The 20,110-nt window shown below is 45.0% G+C and overlaps 1 protein-coding gene across 2 annotated transcripts in view; it reads left to right on the top strand.

Annotated features, from left to right (window-relative positions):
- Positions 1–19,447, top strand: part of LOC117657225 (polyunsaturated fatty acid lipoxygenase ALOX15B-like) — a 48,281-nt gene extending 28,834 nt beyond the window's left edge. The window contains exons 7-14 of one of the 2 annotated variants that reach the window (XM_060684909.2): positions 219–362; positions 2,423–2,626; positions 6,403–6,489; positions 8,954–9,123; positions 12,382–12,503; positions 14,758–14,858; positions 16,328–16,498; positions 18,551–19,447. In XM_060684909.2, coding sequence (XP_060540892.2) covers positions 219–362; positions 2,423–2,626; positions 6,403–6,489; positions 8,954–9,123; positions 12,382–12,503; positions 14,758–14,858; positions 16,328–16,498; positions 18,551–18,730 — 1,179 coding nt within the window. In that variant the 3' untranslated portion in view covers positions 18,731–19,447. The remainder of the gene's footprint in view (positions 1–218; positions 363–2,422; positions 2,627–6,402; positions 6,490–8,953; positions 9,124–12,381; positions 12,504–14,757; positions 14,859–16,327; positions 16,499–18,550) is intronic. The other variant, XM_060684910.2, reaches the window with a different exon arrangement.
- The last annotated feature ends 663 nt before the right edge of the window (positions 19,448–20,110 follow it).

Raw genomic sequence — 20,110 nt, 5'->3', positions numbered from 1 at the left:
TATTTTATTCTTTTCTTTTCTTTTCTTTTATTCTTTTCTTTTATTCTTTTCTTTTCTTTTTTATTTTATTTTATTATTTTCTTTTCTTTTATTATTTTCTTTTCTTTTCTTTTATTATTTTCTTTTCTTTTCTTTTATTATTTTATTTTATTTTATTTTATTTTATTTTATTTTATTTTATTTTATTTTATTTTATTTTATTTTATTTTATTTTACAGAAAGGGACCATCTATCTGGTAGACTACAAGATCCTGGAGAACATCCCCGCTATTTTATTAAACAACCACCAGCAATATATTGCTGCCCCTCTTTGTCTGCTCCACCAGAAACCCAGCGGAGAAGTTCTCCCCCTGGCTATCCAGGTAAGTCAAAGGGCCAATCAGGTGAAGGGATCCTTGGAAGGGCCTCCCTCATTGGCTTCTCCCGCCAATAGCAATAGCGATAGCCCTTAGACCTATATCCCGCTTCACAGGGCTTTTAAAGCCCTCTCTAAGCGGTTTACAGAGTCAGCCTCTTGCCCCCCCCCAACAATCTGGGTCCTCATTTTACCCACCTCGGAAGGAAGGACGGAAGGCTGAGTCGACCTTGAGCCGGTCAGGATTGAACTCCTAGCTGTGGACAGAGTTAGCCTGCAATACTGCGTTATAACAAATGTGGCACCCATGGCTTCCTTTCTTCCTTATTTTCCTTCCTTCCCTTCTTCCTTCTTTCCTTTCTTCCCCTTCTTTTCCTTCTTCCTTGTTTTCCTTCCTTCCTCCCGTTATTTTCCTTCCTTCCTTCCTTCCTTCCTTCCTTCCTTCCTTCCTTCCTTCCTTCCTTCCTTCCTTCCTTCCTTCCTTCCCTCCTCCCCAAGCAATAGTACTTAGTTAGCCTGCAATACTGCATTATAACCACTGTGCCACCATAGCTTCCTTCCTTTCTTGTTTTCCTTCCTTTCTTGTTTTCCTTCCGTCCTTCCTTCCTCCCTCTCTTCCTTCCTTCCTTCTTGCCTTTTTCTCTTCCTTCCCTTCCTCCCTCTCTCTCTTCCTTCCTTCCATCTTGCCTTTTTCTCTTCCTTCCCTCCCTCCCTCCCTCTCTTTTCCTTCCTTCCTTTCTTCTTGCCTTTTTCTCTTCCTTCCCTTCCTCCCTCTCTCTCCTCCTTCCTTCCATCTTGCCTTTTTCTCTTCCTTCCCTTCCTCCCTCCCTCTCTTTTCCTTCCTTCCTTTCTTCTTGCCTTTTTCTCTTCCTTCCCTTCCTCCCTCTCTCTCTTCCTTCCTTCCATCTTGCCTTTTTCTCTTCCTTCCCTTCCTCCCTCCCTCTCTTTTCCTTCCTTCCTTCTTACCTTTTCCTCTTCCTTCCCTTCCTCCCTCCCTCTCTTTTCCTTCCTTCCTTCCTTCTTCTTCTTGCCTTTTTCTCTTCCTTCCATTCCTCCTCATTTTACCGACCGCGGAAGGACGGAAGCCTGAGTCAACATTGAGCCTGGTGAGATTCGAACTGCCAAATTGCAGGCAGCCGGCAGTCAGCAGAAGCATCCTGCAGTGCTGCACTCTAACCATTGCGCCACCGCGGCTCAATAGAGGTAGTCCTCGGCTTACGACCACAGCTGGGGTGGGTGTGTCAGAATTTCCACTGCTTAAGCGAGGTTGGCTGTTCAGTGAGCCGTGTCCAACTTCACGACTTTCTTTTGCAAAGGCTGTTACGCGAATCGCTATAGTTGTTAAATGCATCACACGGTTGTTAAGCGAATTTGGCTTCCCTCGTTGGTGGCTGGGAAGGTCAGAGTTGTGATTAGGGAACCCCGTCGTAAATACGTGCCAGGCCTTTGAATTCTGATCGTTTGACCCCGGGGATGCCGTGACGGTCGTAAGAACGAGGACCAATCCTTGAGTCACTCTTCTCAGTGGCGTTGTAACGTGGAACGGTCGCTAAAGAGATGGGTGTAAGCCGAGGACTGTCAGCAACGGGCTTCTATCCGGCTGAGCTTTAGGGCACATTTTACGATTTATTTATTTTTTTTGGCCATGGTTGTTAAGTGAATCACACAGTCATTAAGCAAATCTGGCTTCCCCTGTCGACTTTGCTTGTCGGAAGTTCGCAAAAGGATCCCGCGTGGGATCCTGCGATCATCATAAATACGCGTCGGTTGCCAAATACCGGAATTTTGATCACGTAACTGTAGGGAAGCTTTGGCGGCCGTAAGTGCGAGGACTGGTCATAAGTTTGAGGACCTGTCATAAATGCCCGGACCGGTCATAAGTGACCTTTTTAAGCGCCGTTATAACTTTGAACAATCGCTAAATGACTGGTTGGAAGTCAAGGACTTCCTGTAAGTCGGATCGGTTCTCCGTTCAGGAGAAGAGGTCTTCTCCAAAGTTGGAGGTGATGTCCACCCTTGACCATCAAGCGTCTCAACGCGCCCCTCTTCCTCCGTGTTTGACCTTAGCTCAGCCAGCATCCTGGTCCTCAAAGTCCCATCTTCCTGCCCACCGACGAAGAGTGGCTCTGGACCTTAGCCAAGACCTGGGTGCGAAACTCCGAGTTCCATACCCACGAGGTGATCGCCCACCTGCTCCACGGCCACCTGATGGCCGAGGTCTTCTCGGTGGCCACTCTGAGGAACCTCCCCATGTGTCACCCGTTGTACAAGGTGAGTTTAATTCCCCCCACCCACGTGGGACCCTGAATTGAGGGGGTGGTTTCGTTGGACGGTGGGGAGGAGCAGGCCAAGTCAGGCCAGGGCCTTTCAGGATTGGGGCGGCTTGTAGGCGGGGAGGAAGGGTGGGGCAGGATGACCAAGAGAGGCTTAGCATTCAAAAAAATAAAATAAAATAGATATGCTGTGTAACAGCCAGAAAACAAAAATGAATATGCTGTGTAAAATGGTTATGCTGTGTAACAGCCAAAACATAACTGAATATGCTGTGTGACGGCCAAAAATGTTGGAATTAAATATTTTAGGAGACCCTTATTCAAACATGGGAAGAAATTAGGCAACGATTTTATGTGAAAGTACCGAATCGGCTTTCAATTATGGAGGCCCTGACCGCCTCAAATAAAAGAGATATTTTGAAATTCGGCACGTATAAAGACATATTAGATGATAACGGTATCCTTAAATCACGGGAAACATTAGGAAATCAAGGCTTCAATTTAGACTGGTGGAGCTACCTACAGATAAGCTCAAGATATCAAAAAGATAGGGACCAACTGGGTAGAGAGGTGAAGTATAATAGTTTGGACAAAATTATGTTGGGGATTGAAAAGAAAATGTTAGCGAAACTCTACAACTTTCTACTAGGCGAAGACAGGGCAGAAGGACTAGCCAGAAATCAATTAAATATTTGGGAAAAAAACATTGGTTATAGATTAAATTTCAATGACTGGGAGGAGGCCTGGAACAGAAACTACAATCTGACTAAATCAGCAACCTATAGGGAGAACCATTATAAAAATTTTCCATAGATGGTATCTAGACTTGCAAAAATATTTCCCAGTGCTTCAGCAACATGTTGGAAGTGTGGAAAGGAGGTTGGCACCTTCTATCATATGTGGTGGTCCTGTCCCGAGACAAAAAAGTTTTGGATAAAAATACGAAACTGGATACGAGAAATAGTGGAAGAAGAAATAGAATTATCCCCTGAAATCTTTTTATTAGGAATGATTGGAGATGGGTTTTCTAAAGATAAGATACATCTCATAATACATGTCATAACAGCAGGCAGGTTAATTTTTGCAAAATACTGGAAGGACAAACAAACCCCTCCAGAGGTAATAATAATAAACAAAATCTTAGAATGCGCAGAAATGGCAAAATTAACAAGTGATCTTAATGATGCGAACTCAAAATTCAATGCAGTATGGGAAAGGTGGTAGAAATGGTGGAATAATAGAATGAGATTGTAAGGTTACGTCTATTTTCAATAATGGTAGATTCGAATGTATTCGATATGTATATAATGTATATAACGTAAATATGTAATTACACGACACCTCAGATGTTAACAGAGATTTGATGTTTTTTAAAATTTTAAAACCAATAAAGTATATTTAAAAAATATATATATATTTTATGAACGTTTAAAATAATTGTATGATTTATATTTTTAAAATATATCCATCGAAGCAAATGAAAGAGAAAAATGGAATGATAATTGGTTAATTTAAGATGTAAGTAACAGGTTTTTGGGGATAATGGCGTAGTTAAATAGACAGATTTGAGGGAAATACTTGAGTAAAATATTAAGTTGTGTTAATTGAACATTAAGATTTGTGAGTGATTTGTTTTAATTTGTGACCGGATCAAAAGCTTCATTTTGAAAAGATGTGTTTTATCTTTATGTTTTAAAAAATAATAAAAACCTTTTAAAAAAGAGAGAGAGAGAGAGGCTAAGCATTGAACATCAGAGACAGAGCTCAGGTATATAAATGTACATTTATGATGATACGTGTGAATTTTGTAAAACGAAAAAGTAATTGAAAAGAAAGTAAAAAATCGGGATTGCTCGAATACCACTTCGGAAAATACTAAATTGAAAATGAATACAACAATAGAGAGAGAATGGAGAGGGATAGAGGAGAGGAGAGAGGAAGGAGAGAGGGAAAGAAGAAAGGGAAAAGGAGAGGAAGAAAGAGAGGGGAAACAAGAGTAGGAGAGAAGGTTAGAAGAAGGGAAGTGTGGGGGAAAGGAAGGGGAAGTAGAGAAGGAGAAGGAGAGGAGGAAAGAAGGAAGTAGATGGAGACGAAGAGAGGAGAGAAGAGAGGAAGGGGAGAGAGAGGGAAAGAAGAAAGGGAAAAGGAGAGGAAGAAAGAGAGGGGAAACAAGAGTAGGAGAGAAGGGAGGTGTGGGGGAAAGGAAGGAGAAGGAGAGAAGGAGAAGGAGAGGAGGAAAGAAGAAAGTAGATGGAGAGGGATAGAGGAGAGAAGACAGGAAGGGGAGAGAGAGGGAAAGAAGAAAGGGAAAAGGAGAGGATGAAAGAGAGGGAAAACAAGCGTAGGAGAGAAGGTTAGAAGAAGGGAGGTGTGGGGGAAAGGAAGGGAAAGTAGAGAAGGAGAAGGAGAGGAGGAAAGAAGAAAGTAGATGGAGAGGGATAGAGGAGAGAAGAGAGGAAGGGGAGAAAGAGGGAAAGAAGAAAGGGAAAAGGAGAGGAAGAAAGAGAGGGGAAACAAGAGTAGGAGAGAAGGGAGGTGTGGGGGAAAGGAAGGAGAAGGAGAGAAGGAGAAGGAGAGGAGGAAAGAAGAAAGTAGATGGAGAGGGATAGAGGAGAGAAGACAGGAAGGGGAGAGAGAGGGAAAGAAGAAAGGGAAAAGGAGAGGATGAAAGAGAGGGAAAACAAGCGTAGGAGAGAAGGTTAGAAGAAGGGAGGTGTGGGGGAAAGGAAGGGAAAGTAGAGAAGGAGAAGGAGAGGAGGAAAGAAGAAAGTAGATGGAGAGGGATAGAGGAGAGAAGAGAGGAAGGGGAGAAAGAGGGAAAGAAGAAAGGAAAAAGGAGAGGACGAAAGAGAGGGGAAACAAGAGTAGGAGAGAAGGTTAGAAGAAGGGAGGTGTGGGGAAAGGAAGGAGAAGGAGAGAAGGAGAAGGAGAGGAGGAAAGAAGAAAGTAGATGGAGACAGATAGAGGAGAGAAGAGAGGAAGGGGAGAGAGAGGGAAAGAAGAAAGGGAAAAGGAGAGGACGAAAGAGAGGGGAAACAAGCATAGGAGAGAAGGTTAGAAGGGAGGTGTGGGGTAAAGGAAGGGGAAGGAGAGGAGGAAAAGGAGAGGAGGAAAGAAGAAAGTAGAAGAGTAGATGGAAGAAGGGAGGGAAAGGAAAGAGAGGAGAGGGAGAAGAAGGATTGTTGTAAAACAAGGGAGATGAAGTGGTAGAAGAGCAACCCCGAATACAATTAAATTGTTTAGGATGAAGATTGTATTAGTATGAAACTTAAAAGATAATATGTGTGTTAAAGAAGAAGTTGTACATTTAAGGTATGTTCAAAAAAAAAAGAGAGAGAGAGAGAGACAGAACTCAGGCAATGAGCAAGGCTCATCACCTCCTGATCCCTGATCATGGAGAGTGGAGAGAAGGCGAGAACAGCACAGACTGTTCTCGTCCCGCTCCTCTTCACAAGGCACACCTGGGGACTGAGCCTTAAGGAGACGCTGTGGGGAGGGGCATTTGTCGGGAACGAATGCTGAATTCCTAGAGTGCCGAGTGCCCATGTTTGAATTTTCCTGGATCCCTGGCATTCTTGCTGGATTTCTGGATTAATTGCCTTGTTACTTGGCTTCCTGGACTCCTCAACTCGTCCTGCTGGATTTCTTGCTTTGCCGCTGTGGCGCTCACCGCGTTGGGCTGGACTGTTTTGCAGCCAGAGACAGAAGAGAAGGCTCCTCCAATGGTGGTTTAGCTCAAGTAACCATGGTTTCATGCTTGTTTTCCTGCCCCAGCTTCTGATTCCTCACTTGCGGTACTCCATCCACATCAACGTGTTGGCCAGAACTTTCCTGATCAGCCAAGGGGGCACCTTTGATAAGGTAAGAGGACATCCATGGGACCTCTGGGCCAAGCATGATGGGCTTTGATGGAGAAAAGAATCCGTTGATCCTGGGTGACCCAATGTTCGGCCCCAGCTACGGACCCCAAAGGACGCAGCACACACAAAGTCCGTACAAACCTTAGTTTACTAATTAAAGACTACTAATGAGCTTTCTTAGTAGTTGTTCGAACACGAGTACCGTTTAAATCAGTCTTTTCTGAACAAGGGCTGTTCATTTAACTTCATGAACAGCCGACAAGAATCCAAAGAATAATTAACTCAATTCTGAGGCACAGTATTTCAGATAACCGTCATCTTACTGCGGTTGGCAGAATGCCCAGAAGCAATTTGCAGGAAAACTGACAAGAGCCGAATCAAACGTTTTCTGGAATCAAGACGCGAAGGAATATGAACGAAGTTGTTTCCTGCAAATTGCTTCAGTCGGTGTTCCTTCTTAAATAGGCTAAGGGAGTGGCCAATTAGCCCCAAGCCTTACTCTCGAGGAGACCTCCTCCTGAGGAGCCACTCCTGCCTTTTAACAGCTCTGTGCGCTCGTGCATCGAGAAGAGGCTCCTCCTCTTCTTCCTCTTCACTTATGGAAGCTTCTGGAGGTTCTGAAGGCCCGGGCTGAATCCCCGCCTCTGGCACCACATCTTCTCCAGCCTCCTCACTGTCTGACTCGAGCACCAGCTGCACAGGCTGCTGGCGCAGCACCACACCAGCCTCCTCACTGTCGGATTCAGCTACTAGCTGCACAGGCTGCTGACGGGCCACAACACTGTAACAACCGGTTCGCCCGGAGCAGAAAATGTGAGCACATGCACGGCATCAAAAAAACAGTGATTATATAGGACGTGATAGTGCAGGGGTGGATCGATCGGGACTACCGGTTTGCCCGAAGCGGTCGGGACCGGCAGCAGCTCACCACTGCCCGGGATGCAGCTACCATCATAAATACGTGTCGTTCGCCAAGCATGTAAATTTTGATCACGGGGCCACGCGGGCTCTTGTGACGGTCGTAATTGCGAGGAACGGTCCTAAGTCACTGTTTCTCAGTGCTGTTGGGCACGAACCAAATGGTCGTAAGTCGAGAACTACCTGTGCTGTGTAGGGATGCCCTACAGCGGAGGCGAAAGGGGGGAGGGGAGGAGAACGGACAGCCTGTCGGCGGGAACGTCACCTCTGTCTTTTGACAGCATCTCGTCAAGAGGCAGTAGGTCAAAAAAGTCAAGATGGTGGGCACAACCAAGCCTTCCCCCCTCCCCCGCCCTCTCCTTTTCTGCTTCCTTAATGGTGTAAAAATAGAGTAGAGTTTGGATTATATAGCCATGAGCAGTGGTGGGATTCAAATAATTTAACAACATGTTCTCTGCCCTAAGTAGAGTAGAGTAGAGTAGAGTAGAGTAGAATAGAATAGAATAGAATAGAATAGAATAGAATAGAATAGAATAGAATAGAATAAAATAGAATAGAATGTTAATATCGTTTTTATAAGGCCTTGGTAAGACCCCAGAATTCCTCAGCCAGCCATGCCTGTTTTGTTTTGTTTTCTCCTACCCTCTAGAGTGGAGAGATTGCAGGGGAAGGGATTAGAAGAGAGTAAGCTAACCGCAATGGGGATACATATTACGTAAAGTGTTAATATCACTTTATAAGGCCTTGGTAAGACCCCAGAATTCCTCAGCCAGCCATGCCTGTTTTGTTTTGTTTTCTCCTACCCATTAGAGTGGAGAGATTGCAGAGGAAAGGATTAGAAGAGAGTAAGCTAACCGCAATGGGGATACATATTACGTAAAGTGTTAATATCACTTTATAAGGCCTTGGTAAGACCCCAGAATTCCTCAGCCAGCCATGCCTGGTTTTTTTCCCCCCTCCTATCCTCTAGAGTGGAGAGATTGCAGAGGAAGGGATTAGAAGAGAGTAAGGGAACCACAACGGGGATACATATCACGTGAAGTGTTAATACTCTTTTATAATGCCTTGGTAAGACCACACTTGGAATACTGCGTCCAGTTTTGGTCTCCAAGATGCAAAAAAGATGTCGAGACTCTGGAAAGAGTGCAGAGAAGAGCAACAAAGATGATTAGGGGACTGGAGGCTAAAACATACGAAGAACGGTTGCAGGAATTGGGTATGTCTAGTTTAATAGAAAAAAAGGACTAGGAGTGAGCAGGGGCTGTACTAGTAGATCTCCAAGGTCCCTTGGGGTCAAATTATTCTCCAAAGCACCTGAAGGCAGGACAAGAAACAACGGATGGAAACTAATCAAGGAGAGAAGCAACCTGGAATGAAGGAGAAACTTCCTAAGAGGGAGGACAATTAAACAGTGGAACAGCTTGCCACCAGAAGTTGAGGGTGCTCCATCACTGGAGAAGAGACTGGACAGTCATTTGTCTGAAATGGTCTAGAGGACCTCCAAGCAAGGACCCTTCCAACTCTGTCATTCTGTGTTCTTTCCACAGGCCATTGCCACCGGACGCCAGGGATTAGCGGTGCTTCTCCAAAAAGCCACGGACGATCTGACTTACACCCAGCTCTGCCTTCCGGACGACATCGAAGCCCGGGGAGTGGGCGGCCTCCTCAACTATTACTACAGGGACGATGGCCTGAAGATCTGGGAAGCCATCAAGAGGTGAAGGAGCTGGGCCAGAGAGTTGGGTAGGGCCTCGCAAGCTTCTCCCGCTTGGTGTCCTCCTAAGAGGTCAGCCAGAACTGGGGGACAGGCTGCTTGGAAGGGGCGACAAAGGAGCCAGAATCGTCCACCGTCGTAATTTCAGCCTGATGAATGGAGGTTGCAAGGGTGGTGGATTCGAGTCTCATGCAAGAGGGAGAGGTTGGGAACCATGGGATATTGGCCCCGTAGCTACATCTGGAGGCTCCACCTCCCCAACTCCTGCGACCATAAACTTGGATAGGAGATAATCTTTGTAGCTCAGGGCTGAAATGAGGTTTCTGGTTGAAGCAGACCCAGCTTGTTCTGCCCCAGCTACGGACCCCAAAGAACGCAGCACACACAAAGTCCGTACAAACCTTAATTAACTAATTAAGGACTACTAACGAGCTTTCTTAGTAGTTGTTCGAACACAAGTACAATAAATCAGTCTTTTCTGAACAAGGGCTGTTCATTTAACTTCGTGAACAGCCGACAAGAATCCGAATGGAAAGGAAGAAATTTGGCTTTCTGGTGTCTGAGTTAAAAAGGAGAAATATTCAATTCCGGTGGGACATCCCAGTTGGTATTATATTGAGATATCAAGGAGAAAGATACCAGTTAAATACTGTTGAAAGAGCGGAAGAATTTTATCAAAATAGGTTGAAAATGAATTTAACGTCTTCAGATATAATACAGGATAAGCAGAAGGAGCTGGAACTAAAGACAGAGACTGTACCAGATAAATTGCCTTTGGATTTATCGGATACCCCAGCTGGATTATCTACAAATTTGAGAGAAGTGCCATCTGATTTTAATGTGATGACTTATCAAGGCAAGGACAAGCATGGAAACCAATTAGAGGATATACAAGGGATAAAAAAGAAACGCGAGACACAAAAAATTAGGATGGAAGTCAAACCCACAAAAAGAAAACAAAAAAAGAAATAGGTTGTACAAAAATAGAAATTTCTAACCCAAGCAACAGTGAAGCCAGTGATTTTAAAATATGAATGATTATGTGAAAACATAGAGGAGGCGACATATTGGTCAATATCATCCTGAGGAAAGTGGCAGATCTCTGCATTGTCGTAATTTTGGGACATGGAAAGAGCCTCAAATTGATGGTTTTGAATTATCTACTTTGAAACTTCTTTTTGTGTTGATAAATATATTATAATTATCTTGAATTATAAGGCAAGAGAATCACATTGGGACATGCAGAAGATCGGGTTGTTACCCAATACGATGATGGAAATTAATAATCCTGATGAAACCCACAATTATTATTATATGGAATATAATTATAATGTCACTCGGGTGGTTGTTTTTACTTTTATATATATAAGAAGATGTTTACTACTGATGGGGGCAGATATGATTGGAGATCTTGAATAAACTGTTGCATCAGCAAGCTATGTTACCCTATTATGGATGTTGGTTTTAACAATCCAGTGGAAAGACTTCAAGAAGATATTATATGGACTATAAATTTAAAGTTATTGTCTTTTCTTTTTTTATTTAGATATAATGGAATATATATATATATATATTTTTAAGTAGTGTGGGCAGTGAATTAAAGATATCAAGAATTGTTGTGTATGGTAAATTTGTAAGACAGTGGGTGAATAAGCTAGCTACAGACTGATTAGTTTAAGAAAAGGGATTTTTAAGTGATACATTTAGGGGAGTGGAGGAAATGGATAGAGTGGAATAAATGTTAAATTAGATTTTATGGGGAGCCCGCTTTGAAATGTTATTAAAGTAGGACTTATCGTATAGTTTTAAAGTGGAAGGTGGTTTTGAATTGTTGCAATAATGTATAGATATAAAACACTATTATGCTAAATTAGAAGTTATTTTATAATAGTTATAGTATAATGTGTTTGTTTTTTTTTTGTTTTTTTTCTCTTCTTCTTTTCTGAAATGTATGGATAAAGGGGGATTTATAATACTTTTAGTAAGTAAAGGTCAGTATTTTGAGGAGGGAGTAAGTAATCTGTTATGAATTAGGGTTTTTTTTTGTTACGAAGAAGTCACAGGGGGGGAAGGGTGGGGAGGGGGGGTTAGGGAGGGGGGGGAGGGGGGGGAAAAAGGGGGAAAAATTTGTATTTGAAAACCTTTTCAATAAAAAAAAAAAGAATCCGAAGAATAATAACTCAGTTCTGAGGCACGGTCTTTCAGATAACCGTCATCTTACTGTGGTTGGCAGAATGCCCAGAAGCAATTTGCAGGAAAACTGATAAGAGAGAAACAAGAGCCGAATCAAACGTAATCAAGACGCGAAGGAATTTGAATGAAGTTGTTCCCTGCAAATTGCCTCAGTCGTAGTCCTTCCTTAAATAGGCTAAGGGAGTGGCCAATTAGCCCCAAGCCTTACTCTCGAGGAGACCTCCTCCTGAGGAGCCACTCGTGCCTTTTGGCAGCTCTGCGCGCCCGTGCATCGAGAAGAGGCTCCTCCTCTTCGTCCTCTTCACTTAAGGGAGCTTCTGGAGGTTCTGAAGGCCCTGGCTGAATCCCCGCCTCTGGCACCACATCTTTTCCAGCCTCCTCATTGTCCGACTCGAGTGCCAGCTGCACAGGCTGCTGGCACAGCACCAAACCAGCCTCCTCGCTGTCGGAATCAGCTACCAACTGCACAGGCTGCTGACGGGCCACAACACAGCTAGGGAACATCATCAGTTCTAGAAGGGAGTAGGGTTTGTGGAGAGGAGGAGGAGGAAGGAGGGAGGAAGAGGAGGAGGAAGAGGAGGAGGAGGAGGAGGACTGAGAGGTCCTTGGTGCTCTCTGAGCTTGGTAGTTTTCTTGCAGACGTTTCATGACCCAACTAAGGAATGTTATCAGTGCTAGAAGAGAGTGGGGTCTGCTCTCTTTTTACATATGAAACATCTGCAAGAGAACAACTGAGCTGAGAGAGCATAGTAGAGACCTCACACTACTCCCCTCCTCCTCCTTTTGCTTCTCCTCTTCTCCATAAACCCCACTCCCTTCTAGTACTGATGACGTTACCTAGTTTGGTCATGAGACATCTGCAAGGAAACCGCCAAGCTCAGAGAGCACCAAGGACCCCTCAGTCTTCCTCCACCTCCTCCTCCTCCTCCTGTCCACCAACCCCACTCCACTCCGCTCCCCACTCCCAAACCATAAACTTTGTTGGCTTTATGTTGGGTGCGGAAAAAGGAGCTGGCGGCTAAGCCTCTTTTTCTGGGAGAGACATGTTTTCCTCCTCCCTCCCCGCAGCTTCGTCTCGGGCATCATCGGACTCTACTACAAGAGCGATTCAGCTGTCCAGGGAGACGTCGAGCTGCAGGCTTGGCTGGCCGAGATCTTCGCCAAGGGGTTCCTCAGCAAAGAGACCTCAGGTACTTCATCCTTGAACGCAGGGAGGAACGTTCGGTTTTGTCCTTTCCTGGTGGTGTCATTTCCACATCCATTCCATTTCTTTTCTAGTGGTGTCAATTCCATTCCGTTCCATTTTTTTCTGGTGGTATTAATTCTGTTCCTTTCCATTCTTTCCTGGTGGTGTCAATTCCATTCCGTTCCATTCTTTCCTGGTAGTGTCAATTCCATTCCGTTCCATTCTTTCCTGGTGGTGTCAATTCCATTCTATTCCATTCCATTCTTTCCTGGTGGTATCAATTCCATTCCATTCCATTCCATTCTTTCCTGGTGGTGTCAATTCCATTCCGTTCCATTCTTTTCTGGTGGTATCAATTCCATTCCATTCCATTCCATTCTTTCCTGGTGGTGTCAATTCCATTCCATTCCATTCTTTCCTGGTGGTGTCAATTCCATTCCATTCCATTCTTTCCTGGTGGTGTCAATTCCATTCCATTCCATTCTTTTCTGGTGGTATCAATTCCATTCCATTCCATTCCATTCTTTTCTGGTGGTATCAATTCCATTCCATTCCATTCCATTCTTTCCTGGTTGTGTCAATTCCATTCCGTTCCATTCTTTCCTGGTGGTATCAATTCCATTCCATTCCATTCCATTCTTTCCTGGTGGTGTCAATTCCATTCCATTCCATTCTTTCCTGGTGGTGTCAATTCCATTCCATTCCATTCTTTCCTGGTGGTGTCAATTCCGTTCCGTTCCATTCTTTCCTGGTGGTGTCAATTCCGTTCCGTTCCATTCTTTCCTGGTTGTGTCAATTCCATTCCATTCCATTCTTTCCTGGTGGTGTCAATTCCATTCCGTTCCATTCTTTCCTGGTGGTGTCAATTCCGTTCCGTTCCATTCTTTCCTGGTGGTGTCAATTCCATTCCATTCCATTCTTTTCTGGTGGTGTCAATTCCGTTCTGTTCCATTCCATTCTGTAGAATACAGGTAGCCCCCAACTTAACAACCATTTCTTTAGTGACCGTTCGGCGCTACGATGGCACTGAAAAAAAAGCATTTGAGTGAGTTGTGTGTGCACTCTTAAGATCTTTTTTCCCCACGGTTGTTAAGCAAAACACTGTGGCTATTAAAAGAATCAGTCAGTTGTTAAGTGAATCAGGCTTCTCCCAGTGAAGTTGCTTGTCAAAAGCCTGCTGGGAAGGTCGCAAATGGAGATCACATGATCCGGGAGATCACATATCATTTAATGACCCCATAATCCTTTGCGGGGTGGAGTCTGTGCAACTGAATGGAGCTGAGTGCTTTACTGGCCGGATGCTGTTCTGATCGCCAGTGCGGAGTTTTGTTCGGCAGATATATTCTCATTGTGCCCAAAGAGAGAAATATCTGCCTCTACCTGGGATCGAACTCACAGCCTCCTGATTGTGAGGCGAGAGTTCCACCTCTAGGCCACTGCACCACTCCATCCCGGAGATCACATGATTATTGTACATACGTGCCAGTTGTGCAACATCTGGATTTTGATCATGTAACTGTGAGGATTCCGCGAAGATCATAACGGTCGTACGTCCCTTTTTTCAGTGCCGTCGTAACGACGAACGGTCACTAAACAAGTACAGGCAGTCCCCGACTTACGACCACAACGGAGCCCTAAATTTCTGTGGTTAAGCGAGGCGTTGGTTACGTGGATTTCTTCCTACCCCATTTTATGACGTTTCTCGCCACAGTCGTTAAGTGAATCACTGCAATGAATAAGTTAGGAACACGGTTGTTAAATGAATCCGGCTTTCCCCAAGGTCACAAAAGCGGATCACGTGACGCACACCCCCGGGATGCTGCGACCGTCGTAAATATGAGTCGCTTGCCAAGCGTCCGAATTTGGATCACGTGATAATGGGGATGCTGCAACGGTCGTAGGTTCCTTTTTTCAGTGCCGTCGTAACTTTGAACGGCCGCTAAACAAATTGTCGTAAATCGAGGATTACCTGTAGTCGTAAGTCAAGGAACACCTGCCCCAGTATTTCCTCTGTCTGCGCGTTCCTATCTTTCTTGTCGTCCTTTTCCAACGAGGCACTCTCGGATGTACGACCGTGCGACTCACTTAACGACCGTTGTAAAAACAGTCGAAAAACCAGATCCAATTCCAGAGTTATGACTGGAACGACTGGTGAGACGGGCTGAACCCCTCTGTCCCCCCCAGGAATCGCTGCTTGGCCTCCTTTCCCTCGTCCGGGGGGGGATTTCAGCTAGGCGTCTCCTCCCCTCTCTTCACAGGCATCCCCTCCTCCATCCAGTCCGTCCCAGAACTCATCAAGTACCTGACCATGGTCATCTTCACCTGCTCGGCTCACCATGCGGCGGTCAACGGCGGGCAGGTAGGTGAGGCCGGGCCGGATCCTCGGCCGATGATGGCTTCTCCCATTGATCCATTGATTCATCCCTCCCTCCCTTCCATTTCCTTCCTCCCTCCCACCCTTCCTCTCCTTCTTTCCTTTCCTTCCTTCCTCTTCCCATCTCCTTCCTTCCTCCCACCTTCTCCTTCCTTCCTTTCCTTCCTTCGTCCCTCTGCTTCCTTCCTCCTTCCTTTCCTTTCCTTTCCTCTCTCCCTTCTTATTCCCATCTCCTTCCTTCTCCCTCCCTCCCTCCCTCTCCTTCCTTCCTTCCTTCCCTTCCTTCCTCCCTCTGCTTCCTTCTTTCCTCCCTCCCTTCCTTTCCTCTCTTCCTTCTTATTCCCATCTCCTTCCTTCCTCCCTCCTTCTCCTTCCTTCCTCCCTCCCTCCCTCCCTCTCCTTCCTTCCTTCCCTTCCTTCCCCCCTCTGCTTCCTTCCTCCCTTCCTTCCTCTGCTTCCTTTCCTCTTTCCCTTCTTATTCCCATCTCCTTCCTCCCTCCCTCCTTCTGCTTCCTTCCTCCCTCCCTCCCTCCCTCTCCTTCCTTCCTTCCCTTCCTTCCCCCCTCTGCTTCCTTCCTCCCTTCCTTCCTCTGCTTCCTTCTTTCCTCCCTCCCTTCCTTTTCCTCTCTCCCTTCTTATTCCCATCTCCTTCCTCCCTCCCTCCCTCTGCTTCCTTCCTCCCTCCCTCCCTCCCTTCCTTTCCTCTTTCCCTTCTTATTCCCATCTCCTTCCTTCTCCCTCCCTCCCTCTCCTTCCTTCCTTCCTTCCCTTCCTTCCTCCCTCTGCTTCCTTCTTTCCTCCCTCCCTTCCTTTCCTCTCTCCCTTCTTATTCCCATCTCCTTCCTTCTTCCCCTCCCTCCCTTTTTATTCCCATTTCCTCCCTCCCTCCCTCTGCTTCCTTCTTTCCTCCCTCCCTTCCTTTCCTCTCTCCCTTCTTATTCCCATCTCCTTCCTTCCTCCCTCTCTCTGCTTCCTTCCTCCCTCCCTCCCTTCCTTTTCCTCTCTCCCTTCTTATTCCCATCTCCTTCCTCCCTCCCTCCCTCTGCTTCCTTCCTCCCTCCCTCCCTTCCTTTCCTCTTTCCCTTCTTATTCCCATCTCCTTCTTTCCTCCCTCCCTCCCTCTCCTTCCTTCCTTCCCTTCCTTCCTCCCTCTGCTTCCTTCCTCCCTCCCTCCCTTCCTTTCCTCTCTCCCTTCTTATTCCCATTTCCCCTCCCTCTTTTCCTTTCCTCTCTCTCTCCCTCTTTCCATCCTTCCCTGCGTCCCTCCTTCTCATTCCCATCTCCTTCCTCCCTTCTTCCCCTCCCTCCCTTTTTATTCCCATTTCCTCCCTCCCTCCCTCCTTCCCTTCTTCCCTGCGTCCCTCCTTCTCATTCCCATCTCCTTCCCTTGGTCTACAATGAGAGGCTTTAGCGGATTCTTCCGTTCTGTCTGACGCCCTTCTTGTCCTTTGAAGTTTGAGATGGGGGCTTTCATGCCCAACCTGCCTTCGTCCATGAGGAAGCCCCCTCCCCAGGCGAAGGCCCCCCTCAGGCTCCAGGACTTCCTGGACACCATCCCGGAAATGAACGTCACCAGCCAGGTGCTCTCCGTCCTCTGGGTGCTGCAGAACGAGATCCTCGACATGGTAAGGGTCTCCCTGCGTCCCCTCCCCTCCCCTCCCCTGGCCCTTTCTTTCTTTCTTTCTTTCTTTCTTTCTTTCTTTCTTTCTTTCTTTCTTTCTTTCTTTCTTTCTTCCTTCCTTCCTTCCTTCCTTCCTTTCTTCCTTTCTTTCTTTCTTTTCTTCTTCCTTCCTTCCTTCTTGTCTATCTATCTATCTTTCTTCCTTTCTTCCTTTCTTCCTTCCTTCCTTCTTGTCTTTCTGTCTGTCTATCTGTCTGCCTGTCTGTCTGTCTTTCTTTCTGTCTGTCTGTCTGTCTTTCTTTCTATCTTCCTTCCTTCCTTCCTGTCTGTCTCTTTTTTCTTTCTTTCTTTCTTTCTTTCTTTCTTCCTTCCTTCTTTTCTTCTTCCTTCCTTCCTTCTTGTCTGTCTGTCTATCTATCTATCTTTCTTTCTTTCCTTCCATTCTTTCTTCCTTCCTTCCTTCCTTCCTTCCATTCTTCCTTCCTTCCTTCCTTCCATTCTTCCTTCTTTCTTTTCTTCTTCCTTCCTTCCTTCTTGTCTGTCTATCTATCTATCTTTCTTCCTTCCTTCCTTCCTTTCTTTCCTTCCTTCCATTCTTTCTTCCTTCCTTCCTTCTTGTCTTTCTGTCTGTCTATCTGTCTGTCTGTCTTTCTATCTATCTATCTTTCTTTCTTTCTTTCTGTCTGTCTGTCTTTCTTTCTATCTTTCTTCCTTCCTTCCTGTCTGTCTCTTTTTTCTTTCTTTCTTTCTTTCTTTCTTTCTTTCTTTCTTTCTTTCTTTCTTTCTTTCTTTCTTTCTCTTTCACCCTTTCCTTTCTTCCTTCTTTCTTTCCTTCTCTCCCTTTCTTTCTTTCTTTCTTTCACTCTTTCTTTCGCTCTTTCTTTTTCTCTTTACTTTTTTCTCCCTTTCTTGTTTTCTTTCCTGTTTCTTTTCTTTCGTTCATTTTCCTTCTATTTCTTTCTTTCTCCCTTTCCTCTCCTTCTCCTTCTTTCTTTTTTCTTATGTTCTTTCTTTCTTTCTTTCCTGTTTTCTTTCATTCATTTTCCTTTTCCTTTTCTTTCTCTCTTTCTTTTTTCTTATGTTATTTCTTTTCTTCTCTTTCTTTCTTTTGCTTTCTATTTCTCCTTCCTTCCATCCTTCCCTCCTTTCTCTTCCTTCCTTCCTCCTCCCATTCTTTCCTCTCTCCCTCCTTTCTCTCTTCCTTCCTTCCTTTCTCTTTTCCTTCCTCTCCTCTTTCTTTCTTGTTTTCTTTCTTTCTTTTCCTTCCTTCCTACTTTCTTTCTATCTTTCTCTTTCTTTCTTTTTCTCTTTCTTTTTCTCTTTACTTTTTTCTCCCTTTCTTGTTTTCTTTCCTGTTTCTTTTCTTTCATTCATTTTCCTTCTATTTCTTTCTTTCTTTCCTTTCTCTCTCATTCTTTCTTTTTTCTTATGTTCTTTCTTTCTTTTCCTTCCTTCCTACTTACTTTCTTTCTTTCTCTTTCTTTCTTTTTCTTTCTTTCTTTACTTTTTTCTCCCTTTCTTGTTTTCTTTCCTGTTTCCTTTCTTCCGTTCATTTTCCTTCTATTTCTTTCTTTCTCCCTTTCCTCTCCTTCTCCTTCTTTCTTTTTTCTTATGTTCTTTCTTTCTTTCTTTCCTGTTTTCTTTCATTCCTTTTCCTTTTCCTTTTCTTTCTTTCTCTTTCCTCTCCCTTTCTTTTTTCTTATGTTATTTCTTTTCTTCTCTTTCTTTCTTTTGCTTTCTATTTCCCCTTCCTTCCATCCTTCCCTCCTTTCTCTTCCTTCCTTCCTCCTCCCATCCTTTCCTCTCTCCCTCCTTTCTCTCTTCCTTCCTTCCTTCCTTCCTCTCTCTTTTCCTTCCTCTCCTCTTTCTTTCTTGTTTTTTTTCCTCCCATTGTTTTCTTTTCATGGAGCTTTTAAAGTGCTTTTTACACTTTTTAAAGTGCTTTTAAAGAAGCCCTTTGTCCAGAAGGGTAGAGTCTCTTTCTTGAGCAGTGGGCTGGACTAGATGACCTTCGCAGTCCCTTCCAACCCCTGTTTATTCTCTTCCCCTTCTGCAGAAACCGCTGGGCTGCTACGACGAGCAACTCTTTGTGGAGGAAGCTCCGAAGCGGCTCATCGGCGATTTCCAGGAACGTCTCAAGCGCATCACTTTGGCCATCGACAACCGGAATAAGACCCTCACGCTGCCTTACACTTACCTCTATCCCCCCAACATAGAAAACAGCACGACAATCTAGGACGCTGGGTCGCTCAGCCTGCGCATGTTGCTAGTCCTCAACGAGGGTTCCCGCCCAATTTTTTTTTTCTCCTTTCGAAAGCCAGGGGGAGGAAGGGAGGATATGAAGAGCATCAGAGATGCATGAATTCCACCTCCAGGAATCCCTCCGGGCAACAGACAAGGCAAAGGAGAAACAATCGCAAAATGCAGTTGCGTCCGAGATCATATCGTTGTACGGCTAGTCCTCGATTTACGACCAAAACTGAGCCCGAAGTTTCTGTCGCTAAGCGAGACATTTTTTTTTAAAGTGACTTTTGCCCCTACGTTACGACCTTTCTTGCCAGGGTCGTTAAACGAATCACTGCCGTTGATAAACTTAGCGGCCCGGTCGTTAAGCGAATCCGGCTTTCCCCTCAGAAGGTCGCAAAGAAGGGGAAAAATCGCGTGACCTTGGGACACCAGCGACGGTCACAAATATGAATGTCGATCCCACGGGGAGGCTGCGGAGGTCGTAACTGTGAAACACAGGACTTTGATCCGGGGCCGTTGTAACTTTGGACGGTCGTAAGTGGAGGACTAGCTGCGGATCCCTTCTGTGAGTTCAGGGGCCGCTGATTGAGCAATTCTGAGGTAACTAATTTGAGGACAAGAGGCCCTTTTGAAACCAAATACGTCAAAGGCGCCTGGTTTATTCTTTTTTTTCCTCCGCTACCAAAATAAATCCTGTTTTACGCAACTTTCGAGTTTTCCTTTCGAAGAAATGCTGAATTTCAAGTCGTTTTTCTTTTTGTGTGTGTTGGCGCGTCTTTCCGGATGGTGACAAGAGTTCAGAAGGCCAAAACCCGACAAATTCCTTTGCAGTTGCCTTCTTTTCCAAACGGACTCCAAATCGAGCAAAAGTGTAGGGTTTTTTTTCCTCTCTCTCTCTCCGAAACGACCCACAATCGCATTACGCAATCACGACACGGACACTTAAACTGACTTCAAGGGTTTTCTCTACATTATGCACTGCTTTAGACCAAACTTGGCCACTTTCAGAGGTGTGGACTTCAACTCCCAGAATCCCCCAGCCAGCTCTTCCCCCCCCCCATTTTGCTGAAGTCAAGATATATGACGCTTACTGCATACCCACCATCTATTAAGAAAGTTATACTACATTAAAGTGGCCCAGGTTGGAGATCCCTGATTTAAGACTCGTGGACTTCAATTCCCAGAATTCCCCAAACAGCTCTTTCCTCCCCACTTTGCTGAAGTTAAGATATATTACGCTTACTGCATACCCATCATCTATTAAGAAAGTTATACTATGTGGCTGGCTGGGGAATTCTGGGAGTTGAAGTCTTAAAGTCCCCAACTTAGATATTCTCGCTGTTAGTCCTTTGAACCCTGCTGACATTTA

This window comes from Pantherophis guttatus, chromosome 4 (genome assembly GCF_059756535.1).
Source record: "Pantherophis guttatus breed Tessera chromosome 4, ASM5975653v1, whole genome shotgun sequence".
NCBI classification, from domain to species: Eukaryota; Metazoa; Chordata; class Lepidosauria; order Squamata; family Colubridae; genus Pantherophis; species Pantherophis guttatus.
This window is presented reverse-complemented; position numbering and strand designations above follow the sequence as displayed.